This window comes from Ursus maritimus, unplaced genomic scaffold (genome assembly GCF_017311325.1).
Source record: "Ursus maritimus isolate PB19 unplaced genomic scaffold, ASM1731132v1 scaffold_27, whole genome shotgun sequence".
Taxonomy (NCBI): domain Eukaryota; kingdom Metazoa; phylum Chordata; class Mammalia; order Carnivora; family Ursidae; genus Ursus; species Ursus maritimus.
In genome coordinates, this window is record NW_024425230.1 from 22,350,203 (window position 1) to 22,362,757 (window position 12,555).

The 12,555-nt window shown below is 46.7% G+C and overlaps 1 protein-coding gene across 1 annotated transcript in view; it reads left to right on the top strand.

Annotated features, from left to right (window-relative positions):
* The window catches only part of PDE8A (phosphodiesterase 8A), a 172,380-nt gene that overhangs the window by 137,504 nt on the left and 22,321 nt on the right, over positions 1-12,555 (top strand). Inside the window, exons 15-20 of the mRNA XM_040642842.1 lie at positions 156-204; positions 421-556; positions 1,991-2,189; positions 4,726-4,943; positions 6,222-6,354; positions 8,802-8,969. Coding sequence (XP_040498776.1) covers positions 156-204; positions 421-556; positions 1,991-2,189; positions 4,726-4,943; positions 6,222-6,354; positions 8,802-8,969 — 903 coding nt within the window. The remainder of the gene's footprint in view (positions 1-155; positions 205-420; positions 557-1,990; positions 2,190-4,725; positions 4,944-6,221; positions 6,355-8,801; positions 8,970-12,555) is intronic.

Genomic DNA, 12,555 nt, shown 5'->3' on the forward strand with positions numbered 1-12,555 from the left:
TCAGGTAACTGAGTCCAGTCCCCACAGGGGAGCTGTGGGGTGCCTTAGTGGAGAGGCTGCCCTCAGCTCTCCTCGGGGACTGACCGGCCCAGCGTTTTCCAGAAGTAAAGAATGGTTATGACTTTTCTTTTTCTTGTTTCCTTGATTTTTATCAGGATGGTTTGCGAAGACTATCTGGGAATGAGTATGTTCTTTCAACAAAAAGTAAGTTTTAACTTTTTAATTTTTTGGCACTGTTAATATAGTGACACTGAAATGATGAAAACAGACTTTTGCAGTCAAGTTTTCAGTTAATTTTTCTCATCAGTAACAAGTTTCTTGGTATGTCCTAAAAACTGCAGAAACAAAGCAGCTGACCCCCAAAGCAGCAAATACTATAAAGCCTATTACCGTTGTTCTCCAAACCACCTCCCTTTGCAGCTCTTCAGCAGGTGCCCAGCAGTGTAATCACCCCCATCTCCCTTCACGACGTCCCCCCGCGGATAGCTCGGGCCATGGAAAACGAGGAGTACTGGGACTTTAATATTTTTGAACTGGAGGCTGCCACTCATAAAAGGTGAGTCCACGTGGAGCCCGGCAGACACTCAGCTCGGCCCTGAGGGCCTCTGTGGTCAGGGAGGGAAGCTCTGGAAAGAGGAGCTGGGCAGCAGGTGCCCCTGACAGCCTGGGCCTACAGGGAGGGCGGCCGGGTCATGACTCCTACAGAGACAGTAGGCTCAGGGCACATGGGAAGTTGAGCAAGTGACTTACCCTCTCCAAGTGGCACAGGTTTCTCTGTAAAATATGGATATTGGTTTCTTCTGTACGAGGTGATATGTTGAGCCAGCAGCACAGAGTCCCACTCAGAGGCTAGAACTAAAAGTTAGAAATACACAAACAGGCAAGGATGAACTTGGCCTCAAACCCTGCTGACACTGCTAAGAGCTGTCAGCAGATCTTGGTTGCTGTGTTGGTGACGGGCCTGGGGACACCCAAAACTCCAGTCATCCTGATCTGGGTGTGCTCGCAGAGAGTGGGGGGTGGGACTGGGATTTTACCGTCTGATTTGTACCTTGCTGGGAAAGAGCAGTTGGCCACAGGGGTGTGGTTGACTTGGCACACAGGGAAGGCTGCCCTTTCAGGTGGTGCGGCCCTCAGCGCCAGGCCCAGAGGGCAGCGGCAGGAAAGGTGTGCTCCGTTGGCCCATGGGATAACTAACTCTTCAGATTTCCTTCCAGTCTGTCCCCAAGACAGCCTTGCCCTTCAATCGTGCTCACCAGGAGTCAGCCTTCTGGTATATTCTGTTTCCATGTACCTCACATGGGCAAGGACGGTAGAAAGGATACTCCTAGAGCAAGTGAATCTTCGAGCATCTGGCTTACAGGCTAGGGACATTGCATTCATGGGAATCAGCCAAGGCAGGTCAGTTCAAACCCTGTGAGCCTGCTGACCTGAGGATACTGCCTCATTCCCTGACCTTCCAAGCTGAAGGCCAGATGCTGGATCAAGGTAACTTCTCAAGGAAGGGCCTGACTTGGTGGCCCATTGGTCACTTTCTCAGGGGAAACCACCTCATGCTGCGGCACCCACCTCCAAATTATTGAGACCATTACAGGACAGGTGACCGTGTCTGGCTCAGATGCCACCTTCAAAAAGTGTTATTTGCTTCTAGACGGGACATCTGGCCAATAACGTGGGTCCAGCAAGTGCAGAGGTGAGGATAGGGTTCAAGCCTGGCATCACATTGATGTTGAGGAAGCTAGTGGTGCAAGGAGGAGTCCGAAGGGGGGGGTGGCGAGCACACCTCACCCCAGCCTGTGGGGAACACGGACGGAGAGCTGGCACTAGGCTCCAGCCGCGGTTGGCGGTGGCTGCTGGGAGAAGGAGCGATGCCGCCCCGCACGCTCTCTGAAGACTGGCTCCACGTTGCTGGGTGGGTCTCAACCTATTCCGGGCTCCCAACACTTGGTCTGTTTCTTTGTTTTAAGGCCGTGCATGTTTTTCTCTGTAGGCCTTTGATTTATCTTGGTCTCAAAATGTTTGCTCGCTTCGGAATCTGTGAATTCTTGAACTGCTCCGAGACAACGCTAAGATCGTGGTTACAGATTATTGAAGCCAATTACCACTCTTCTAACCCCTACCACAACTCGACACACTCTGCCGACGTGCTTCATGCCACTGCCTACTTTCTCTGCAAAGAGAGGATAAAGGTGAGCTGCATGTGTGCTCCATGCTTAGCGGGCAGGAGCAGCGGGCCAGGCAGCCACCTCAGCCCGCACTGCGGTTCTCTGTGGGGGGGACGCTCAGGGGTCCACACCTGTGTGCCACCTGGCCCCGGGGAAGGCATAGCCGCGTGGGAAGTCAGGCCGGAGGCTGCGGATTTGATAGGTGAATTCATGACATGAGCCCTGCCCTTCCATGGGAGTGTATGGAACAGACTGGCCCCCGTGGAGAAAACCAGCCAGAACAGTTAGTTGGCTACGACTTGTCTCTAGGGTCAGAGTGAAACCCCCAGAACAGCAGCCCTTAGGCGCCCCCATTCCTCAGTGTCAGCAGGGTTTGAGGCCAACTTCATCCTTGCCCAATACTGCTCCCACCTGGGGTTGCCAGGTCCAGGGAGTTCCTGGGGCATCGCCATTTCACTTTCAGAAGAACTCGAGAGTAGAAGGATCCACCCACGGGTTTTGTATCTAAGAACAGAGCTGGGTCATCACCTGGTGTCCTGGCACCTGGGGACAGCCCCACAGGGCCATGGCGGTTGGGCAGAGCAAGGGCACACGCCTGCCGGTCTTGTTTCATCCTCTGAGACTGGGGACTAGTGTGGGGGAGAGAACAACGTGAAGGGTAACACCCAGCACAGGGACATAGGGAGCGGCAGTGAAGTCCTCACCCCAGAGGTCAGACTTGACTTGCTGGGTCTTTTGCGTGTCCTTTCGCTGCTCCCTCTAGTATTTTAAAGAAAGATCATGAGCAAGACTACAGGCAGAATTAAGAGTGCAGAGAGACGGGGGTGCCTGGGTGGCACAGCGGTTAAGCGTCTGCCTTCGGCTCAGGGCGTGATCCCGGCGTTATGGGATCGAGCCCCACATCAGGCTCCTCTGCTGTGAGCCTGCTTCTTCCTCTCCCACTCCCCCTGCTTGTGTTCCCTCTCTTGCTGGCTGTCTCTATCTCTGTCAAATAAATAAAATCTTTAAAAAGTGCAGAGAGAGGACTGTTTTATAAAGTACGAAAACAAATATGGGGGGGGGTGTCTGTGTCAATAGAGATCAGTAGAGATAGCCCAATTTTTGCTATAATTGTTTTTGAACTACTCTATGGATAAATGCAAATATATACTTAGCAAACTTAAAACTACTGAATTTCAATTTAAATAAATTTAGATATGCACCTTCTTTTCAAGTGTCCATAGCATATTTCCGAAAATGAGTTTTTAGGACACAATGACATGATAAGCGTCAGAATTTCATAGGTACATTTTCTAACCTTCACAGGACAAAACTAGAATTTAATAACTAAATTTAAAAACGTTGGCCATGGGGTGCCTGGGTGGCAAATTGATTAAGCATCTGCCTTTGGCTTAGGTCATGATCTCAGGGTCCTGGGATGGAGCCCCACATGGGGCTCCCTGCTCAGCAGGGATTCTACTTCTCCCTCTGCTCCACCCCCGCTCTCTCTAATCTCAAAAAAATATTAGCTGCTCCAACTGAGAAAATGTTTAAAATAATAGATTTCTCATTGTGTTGGTTTCTAAAATTAAGACCTACAGAATGAGGAGACCACAATGATAATCCAAAGTGGTTCTTTGAAATAACCAAGAGTATTAAATTCTAGCCATACTAATCAAGAAATGCAGAAAGAAGGTGCCAGACACTTCTGTACTAACTTAAAAGCCTTAAGACGAAATGTTTTACATCACCTACTAGAAGTAGGACACCAAGAGGTCAGTACTATGGAAATAAATAGTTCTTAAGATTTTTTTTTTTTAATTCATTTGAGAGAAAGAGCACAAGCAGGTGGAACGGCAGGAAGAGGGAGACCCCCGCCAAGCAGGGAGTCCGACGCAGGGCTTGACCCCAGGACCTAGAGATCATGACCTGAGCCAAAGGCAGACACTCAAGCATCTGAGCCACCCAGGCGTCCCATGGACATAGTTCTTAACCTGTCAATGAGATTCTTCATAATCTGGCTCCTGACTCAGACGGTCAGTGAGTTCTTCAGCCCCTTGAGGGATTTTTCCAAGTTACATTAACCTTTTCAGAGACTTGGAAATGGTGGAGAACTTCCAGATTATTTTACCAAACTCACAAAACCCTGACATCAACCTGACAAAGATGGGGGGGGGGGACACTAGACCAACCCCGTTAAGGTAAGTGATGCACGTTGTGACTTATTTCTGTCAGTAATACTGGTTTATGCTGGTCCAAGTCTGTAGCTCAGACTCTCTGGGCTGGGCCTAGAGCCACACCGGCTGAGGAGGAGACTCCTGTCCGTTGAGAGCACCGCGTGTTTGGGTAAGTCCTTAACTGGCGTGAGACCGAGAATCGGATAATGTTCCCTAAGGAACAAGCATGAGCATGCAGCTGTTTCTCAGTGGAGGCAGGGAAGCAGGATTTGTTCAACAATATGCTTTTCTCAGAAATTTGGGATGTTTTTCCCTTAAAGTAATAGGGCAGCAAGAAAACTCTACAGCAGCCTTCCCTGCTTTCAGGCCCATGCCTCCGTTTTAAAAAGATCTCCCATTTGCAGCAAACTTTAGATCCGGTTGACGAGGTCGCTGCCCTCATCGCAGCCACCATCCACGACGTGGACCACCCCGGCAGGACCAACTCATTCCTGTGCAACGCTGGCAGCGAGCTGGCCATTTTGTATAACGACACTGCGGTGCTGGAGAGCCATCACGCAGCCTTGGCCTTCCAGCTGACAACCCGAGATGACAAATGCAATATCTTCAAGAACATGGAGAGGTGAGAGCGTGCTGGTCCCTCTGACAACGGGGAGGTACGATTCGCGTGCTCTCATGTCAAGTCTGCCGTGGTTGTCCGGGTATTCACAGTTGTGCGGCCATCACCCCAGTCCACCGGAGAACGTTTCCATCCTCCCCCAGAAGGCACCTCAGAGTCGTTGGCCGTCGCTCCCAGCCCTCTTGAGTCCCCCACTGGGGCGCCTTCTGGCTCCAGCGATCTGCTGGTTCTACACATTTCATAGTAAACGGAAGCGCACCCAGTGTGTGGCCTGTTGTGACCGGCTCCTCTTAGCATGATGCTTCCAAGGTTCAGCTCTTGACATTTCAAGACTCAGAGAAACTGTTATCTTCCATCTCTGCTCTGAACACTCCTCTCTGCCTCCTGGGCCCGGCCCATTTCTCATTAGTCACATGGCACTTTGAGGACGCTTTCCCTGACCCCTCATGCTAATTATTCAGTGCCAGGTTCCTTCAGAGCACTTACCACATGTTTAAATCCTCATCATCTTTCCTCACTCGGCCAATGCTGGATTTGATTATGCTCTGTGAGGTCACGGTAGCCACTACCTTTTGCTCATCGCTGTACCCTCAATGCCTTGGTGCCTGGTCCATGGGAGGGACTTCCTAAATATCAGGTGGAAAACATTAATTTGGATTTGTAAGGAACATTTTATAGGGGAATTTTAAAAAAGGAGATTCCTGATTTTACAAAACTCCCTTTTGCCATGTTCTAGAATTTTAGTAGGTTTTATTCATAGTTGCTGGTATAGACATCAGTTAGCTCTGGAAAAATACACAAGACCCTGATAACCTGGGTTGTGTCCAGGGAAAACAGTGGGATGACTGAAGAGAAGGGGTTGAACAGAGATAGAGGTCACAAAAGAATTGAATAAAAACAAGGGCTGGAGGAAGAGGTACGCAAGTATTCCCTGTGAGTTTCTCAGCTGTCAGAAGGTCTACCCTCTAAGTTTCTGGGCACTGAAATTTTTGGATCTCAGGGTTCCTCTCTTCATAACTACAGAACTGTGCCTTTGTTCACCGCTACGGTGTTCTCTTATTCTAAGAACTCTGCACCTTATGCTTCAGAATGATGAACGTTGCACCTGTAAAGTCTTGCCCATAAGCTTCCTGATTTTAGCCTCTGCTCAGGTTCCCCTTGCTAATGATCTTGTTTCGAAGTGTGCCCGCAACTTCCTGTGACATTAGAATTTTACCACAGCGGAGGCTGTCTGGTCCGGATGAGACCCTATAGCACCCTCTCATTTGTCGTCTGACACAGGAATGACTATCGGACGCTGCGCCAGGGTATTATCGACATGGTCTTAGCCACAGAAATGACAAAGCACTTCGAGCACGTCAACAAATTTGTCAACAGCATCAACAAGCCCCTGGCAGCCCTCGAAGAAAATGGGGTAAGGAAGACAAACCGTAAGGAGAGCCTGTGTTTGGGGCCCTTATCCCTGTGTTCTTCGAGGAAACGGAGAATAGGATGTGATGAGCTGTGGAAGTGTTGCCCAGTAGGTTCCTTGTATTTAATTTCCTTTGGTTGAAAAGTTACTTAAAGTATACAAACTTGTCAGGAAAAAACGTAAGACCTCCAAAAGTAGATGGGGAAACTCTGAAACTAACTTTAGGTTGGGTGGACCTTTCCTGTGCACATTCTCACACTCGCCGCCCCCCCCTTCTTTGGCATTCTGGGGTCAGTTGGAGCCCTCAAGGTCTTGCCCCCCCCCCCACTCCCCACTGTGCACGTGCCATGGCAGCAGCCACTCCCCCCTGCTGGTCTCTGTCACGGGAGGGTGGGGGTTGATAAGGACCCTGTATTTTGGTCCCAAGGGTGACATTATTGTTGGACATCATTTCTGGATTTGAGGCCTGGAGTCTACAATGACTGCCTGGCAAGGACAACATTAAACCTCTGGCCAGGCAGGAGCCCACAGCTAAGGAAGCAGACAGATCGGAGTTCCCATCCCAGTGGTACTTCACCGGTTCCTTGGCCATAGAATGGGCAGAATAAAGCTGAAGTTCTGGGACTGGTGGGCATGGGACAAGGTAGGCACTGAGTAAATGGTACCTAGTACATTAGATTCAGCGTGAGACCGGCACCTACAGCATATATTTCCTGAGCCCTCTTCCTTTGAGGCCCCACCACCTACCCGTTTACGCTGAACATGTTGGCGCCAGCTCACAGTCTTTTCCACGGACCTTCCTCCCCTGTTCCCATCACCACCCTGAGAGTCTTTACCAGGCACAGGGATGGTTTCTCCTAGAAGGCTAGGATCACCATTCCTTGAATTCTGACCCCACTTGACGACTTCAACTCATCTGGCCATGGCCTTTGTCCCTGGCTTTCTAGCTTATTACCTCCTGCACACTTGTTCCTCTTCAACCCGATTTGAAAACCACTGAGAACTCTGCTTCCTTCACCTGCCCCTGTTCTCTCAGTTTGTCAGCCTACTTCTGACTTCACTTCCTTTCGAAGGACTTCCACTGTGGAAGCACCCACACCAGCCCTTTCTAGTGGCTCCTGCCATCCTGGATAGGATGCCAACCAGGCCACTGCTCCTGGCCAACTCCATGCCACAGGCTTGGTTTCTTCCTTCAAGTCTGGGCAGGTCCCAAACTCAAGCTGAGTGTTCCATCTCTCATCTGTGAGTACTTGGGGTTACTTCCGAGACTAGAAATCAATCTGATGAGCAGGCGGGGGACAAAATAATATGAAAGAAAGGACTGAACTGTAGTCATACAGCTGAAGAGACGAGAGTCAATGCAAAGCTGGTTGGTGGTGGGAAACCTGGGGCAAGGAGACCTATCAAGGCAGCCTTGGTCACGTCCATTGTGGCACGCTCTGGGAGAACAGGCAGCCTGGGTTCTGGATAGGCAGATGCCCATCTTAATGGCATATCTGTCCCCATTGAGAGGGGACCATCAGGCCTTTTTCGACCATTTTGTAATAACTCATTGAAACCACATGACTGACGACTTTGGAAAGCATGAGGAGACGAGCTTGTTGGTGTCTCTGATAGTGCTCTTTGCCCTGGTACTCCCTCTTCCAACCCGACTTTGCTTCAGAGGGCTTAACCCACCGGGTCCATTATACCCGGGCTTGAGAATCCATACCAGTGGCGCTCCTTTAAGCCAGACAGCATGTGATACTATAAATAGAGCCCAGGACTAAAGGTAGACCTGAAGCTCTTACCCTGGCTCAGCTGGGTAGCTCTGGACAAGTCTCTTCACCTCTGAGTCCCAGGGTCCTCGTCTATAAGATGCAATAGGAAATAATACTGCTTTTCCTGTCTACCATAAATCTTTGTGAGTGAGGAACAGAAGAAAATGACTGTTAAGGAAGTAACCCTGTATCCGACAAATCTTGGCACCTGACAGCTAATTCTCAAGCTCATACCTATCATGGGACTGGGTTGGGGGTTGGGCTGCAAAGCAAGGAGCCTGACGCACCACCAGATTCCTTTTGATGAAAGGGCAGAGAAGCCTTTTTTTTAGTAGGCATAATAAAAGATACTGCTCATATCCCAAAGGAGGGCAGTAGAGATAGAACAAAGAGCAACTATGAGAAATGTCTGGAGTGGGAAGAAGAGGGGAGGGGCGCAAAGCCCAACCTCCAGTGCTGCCCTCTACTCTTGGGTCCTGCTGGAATCTCACTGGGCCTTGGTTGTCCTTTCTGTCTGTCAGGTGAAGGGCTGAGCTCAATGCTCAGATCATCTCCCTCCCTGTTCTGTGAAAACGCCTCACTTGTATGTAGATTCTGGTCGTGCCTTACTATATGTACAATGGGGCCACACCTGTAAGACAGGGCTTGGTACCAGGGGACCCACTCTGATTGCGTTCTCTCATGCTTTAGGAAGTGAATAGAGACGAAGAAGCCATAAACACTATGCTCAGGACTCCAGAGAACCGGACTCTAATTAAACGAATGCTGATTAAATGCGCAGATGTGTCCAATCCCTGCCGACCCCTGGAGCAGTGCATTGAGTGGGCCGCACGCATCTCAGAAGAATATTTTTCTCAGGTGAGATGCAGCCCGTTAAAGAACTTGAGAGAGACAAACACAATAAGATCATTAGAGGTAAGGGGCTTAACACTAGGAAGTAGAGTTCTAAGTGAAATTCTGTCCTTGAAGAGCACTTCTTGTATTATAAGCTTACCGGTAATGAATTTGAGTAGTTTTCTCTTATCTGAAAGCGTATCTGCCTTCTTTCTTGCAGCGTATCTTCACTGGCTATAGAATCCTGGGTTAACAATTTTCTCCTAACAGCATTTTACACTGTTATCTGCCCTTCATATTCTCTCTTGGTAGAAAAAAAATTAGAAAATACAATGGCTAGAAGCTTTGCAAACATATTGACAGCATATACATACATGCCACATCCAAGAGGGTAGGAAGGGCGTAGACACCGTGACGGAGCCACACTGACCTGCAGGACCGCCTGTGGTAGGGAGGGACACTGCGGGCACAGAGAGGGGAGAGGAGCAGCCCCCACATCAGGAAGACCGATTCCCTATAACATTTGGCTTTGAAAAACAGGTTTAATTTCTCAAGTTCTTACAATCAGTGGGGCTTATAAGCTGGAACTTGAAAAATTAGTGGGCTTAGGGGCGCCTGGGTGCCACCACCCCAAAGTGACTCCTGCCTCAGGGAGAGGGGAAGAAAACCACACATAGTAGTCTGGTCTGACCCAACTCAAGCCCAAGACAGACCCACTAACAAGACAGGGACCAAACCCTACCCACAATAGGCAGAAACAGACCTTTCATAGGACTGGACTGACGGCAAACACAGCACTGCAGGGCACTATGGGACCTCTTCTTAAGGCCACTGCTTGCAAGAGCAGGAGACAGAGGAGCATGTCCCAAATGAAAGAACAGGACAGAATCACAACATGCTTGATGGAGAATTTAAAATAATGGTAATAAAGTTACTAACTGGACTTGAGGAAAGAGTGTTGAGGGTCTCACTGAGGTCTCCCAAAGAGATAGAAACAAAGAACTAACCAGAGATAAAGAACTAAAATTAAAAATACACTAAACAGAGGAAGGAAAAGAACAGATCAGTAACCTGGAGGTCAGAGTAATGGAAAGCAATCAAGCTGAATAGGAGAAAAAGAAAAGACTAGATTGAGGGAACTTAGTGACACCATCAAGCATAATAACATTCCATTATAGGGACCCCGGAAGACAAAGAGAAAGAAAAGGGGGCAGAAAAGTTTCTGAATCTGGGGAAGGAAACAGAAACCGAGATCCAGGAGGCACAGAGAGGCCCCAGCAAAATCAACCGAAGGATGCCCACACCAAGACACATAGTAATAAAAATGGCAAAAAGTAGTGATCTTCAGAGCATTTTTAAAGCAGCAAAAGAAAACAGTGACATAAGAGGGACACCCCATAAGGCTACCAGCTGATTTTTCGGCAGAAACTTTGTAGGCCAGGAGGGTGTGGAATGATACATTCACAATGCTGAAAGGGGGAAAAAAAACCCTGCAACCAACAGTATCTGGCAAGGCTATTATTCAGAATAGGAGAGATAAAGACTTTCCCAGATCCACAAAAGAATTTGTCACCACTAAAGCAGCCCTACAAGAAACATGAAAGGGGATTCTTTGAATGGAAAGGAAAGACCATAAGCAGGAGTAAGAAAAGTATATCTATTAAAAAAAAATCCATCAATGGATTCACAGAATAATAATAAGTATGATAGCATCTACCTATAATGTGGGGAAGAGAGGAGTAAAACTTCAGTGCTTTTAGAAGGGGTTCAAACTTAAGTGACCGTTGACTTAATGTAGACTGCTCTATGTGTAAGGTGTTATACATAACCTGGTGGTAACTGCAAATCAAAAACTGATTATAGGCAAAAAAATAGAAAGGAGTCCAGGTATCTCACCAAAGAAAGCCAATTAATCTTGAGAGAAGAGAGCAAGGGAAGAAAAGAACAGAGAACAACCATAAAACAAGTAACAAAATGGCCATGAATACATACGTATCAATAATTACTTTGTAAATGGATTAAACAATAAGACATAGGGTGATGGATTAGATAAAAAATTAAGATCCATCTGTATGCTGCCTACTACAGACTCATACAGACTGAAAGAAAAGGGATGGAAAAGCATGTATCATACAAATAGGTGTGAAAAGAAAGCCAGGGTAGCAATACTTGTATAAGACGAAATAGATTTTAAAACAAAAGATTGTAACAAGAAACAAAGAAGGATAGTACATAATCATAAAGGGAACAATCCAACAAAGTGTAACAGTTGTAAGTATTTGTGCACCAAACCTGGGAACACATAAAGCAGCTAATAACAAATGCAAAGGACGTAATCAACAGTAATACAATACCAGGGACTTCAACATGCACTTACATCAATGGATAGATGAAACAAAATCAACAAGCAAGCAATGGCTGTGAATGACACATTAGACCAGATGGATCTAACAGATATATCTAGAACATTCCATCCTAAAACAGAATACATATTCTTTTCAAGTGTACATGGAACATTCTCCACAATAGGTTGCATACTAGGCAAAAAAAAAAAAAAAACTAAAAAAAAAAAAAAAAATTTTAAAAAAAAAAAAAAAACAAAAAAAAAAAACGGAGTTATATCATGCATCTTTTTCCGACCCACAAAGCTGTAACACTAGAAATCAACCACAGTAGAAAATCTGGAAAAGAACACAAATACATGGAGGTTAAATAACATGCCACTAAACAATGAATGGATCAACCAAGAAATCAAAGAGGAAATTAAAAGAAAGAAAATACATGGAGAAAAATGAACATGAAAACACAATGGTCCAGAATCTTTAGGATGCACCAAAAGCTGTTCTAGGAGGGAAGTTTATAGCAATACAGGCCTGCCTCAAGAACCAAGAAAAATCTCAATCAACCTTACACCTAAAGGAGCAAGAAAAAGAAAAACCCAAAACCAGCAGAAGGAAGGAAATAAAGATTAGCGCAAAAACAAAATAGAAGCAAACACCAGTAAGACAACCGGCAACTAAATCAGTGCACAGAAATCCGCTGTTTTCCTGTACACTAACAATATAACTGTGGAAAGGAATTAGGGAATCAGTTCCATTTACAATAGCACCAAAAACCATAAGATACGTAGGAATAAACCTAAACAAAGAGGTGAAGGATCTATCCTGTAGAAACTATGGAACGCTTATGAAAGAAATTGAAGAAAACACAAAAAGATGGGAAAACATTCCATGCTCGTAGATCAGAAGAATAAACATTGTTAAAATGTCTGTGCTACCCAGAGCAATCTATACTTTCAATGCCATCCCGATCAAAATACCAATGCCATTTTTCAAACTGCTGGAATAAACCACCCTAAAATTCATGTGGAACCAGAAAAGACCCCAAATGGCCAAGGAAATGTTGAAAAAGAAAAAGCTGGGGACATCACGTTGCCAGATTTCATGCTATATTACAAAGGTGTGATCACCAAGACAGCATAGTATTGGCACAAAAACAGACACACAGATCAATGGAACAGAATAGAGAGTCCACATATGGGCCTCAATTCTATGGTCAATTTATCTTTGACAAAGCAGGAAGAAACATCCAATGGAAAAAAGACAGTCTC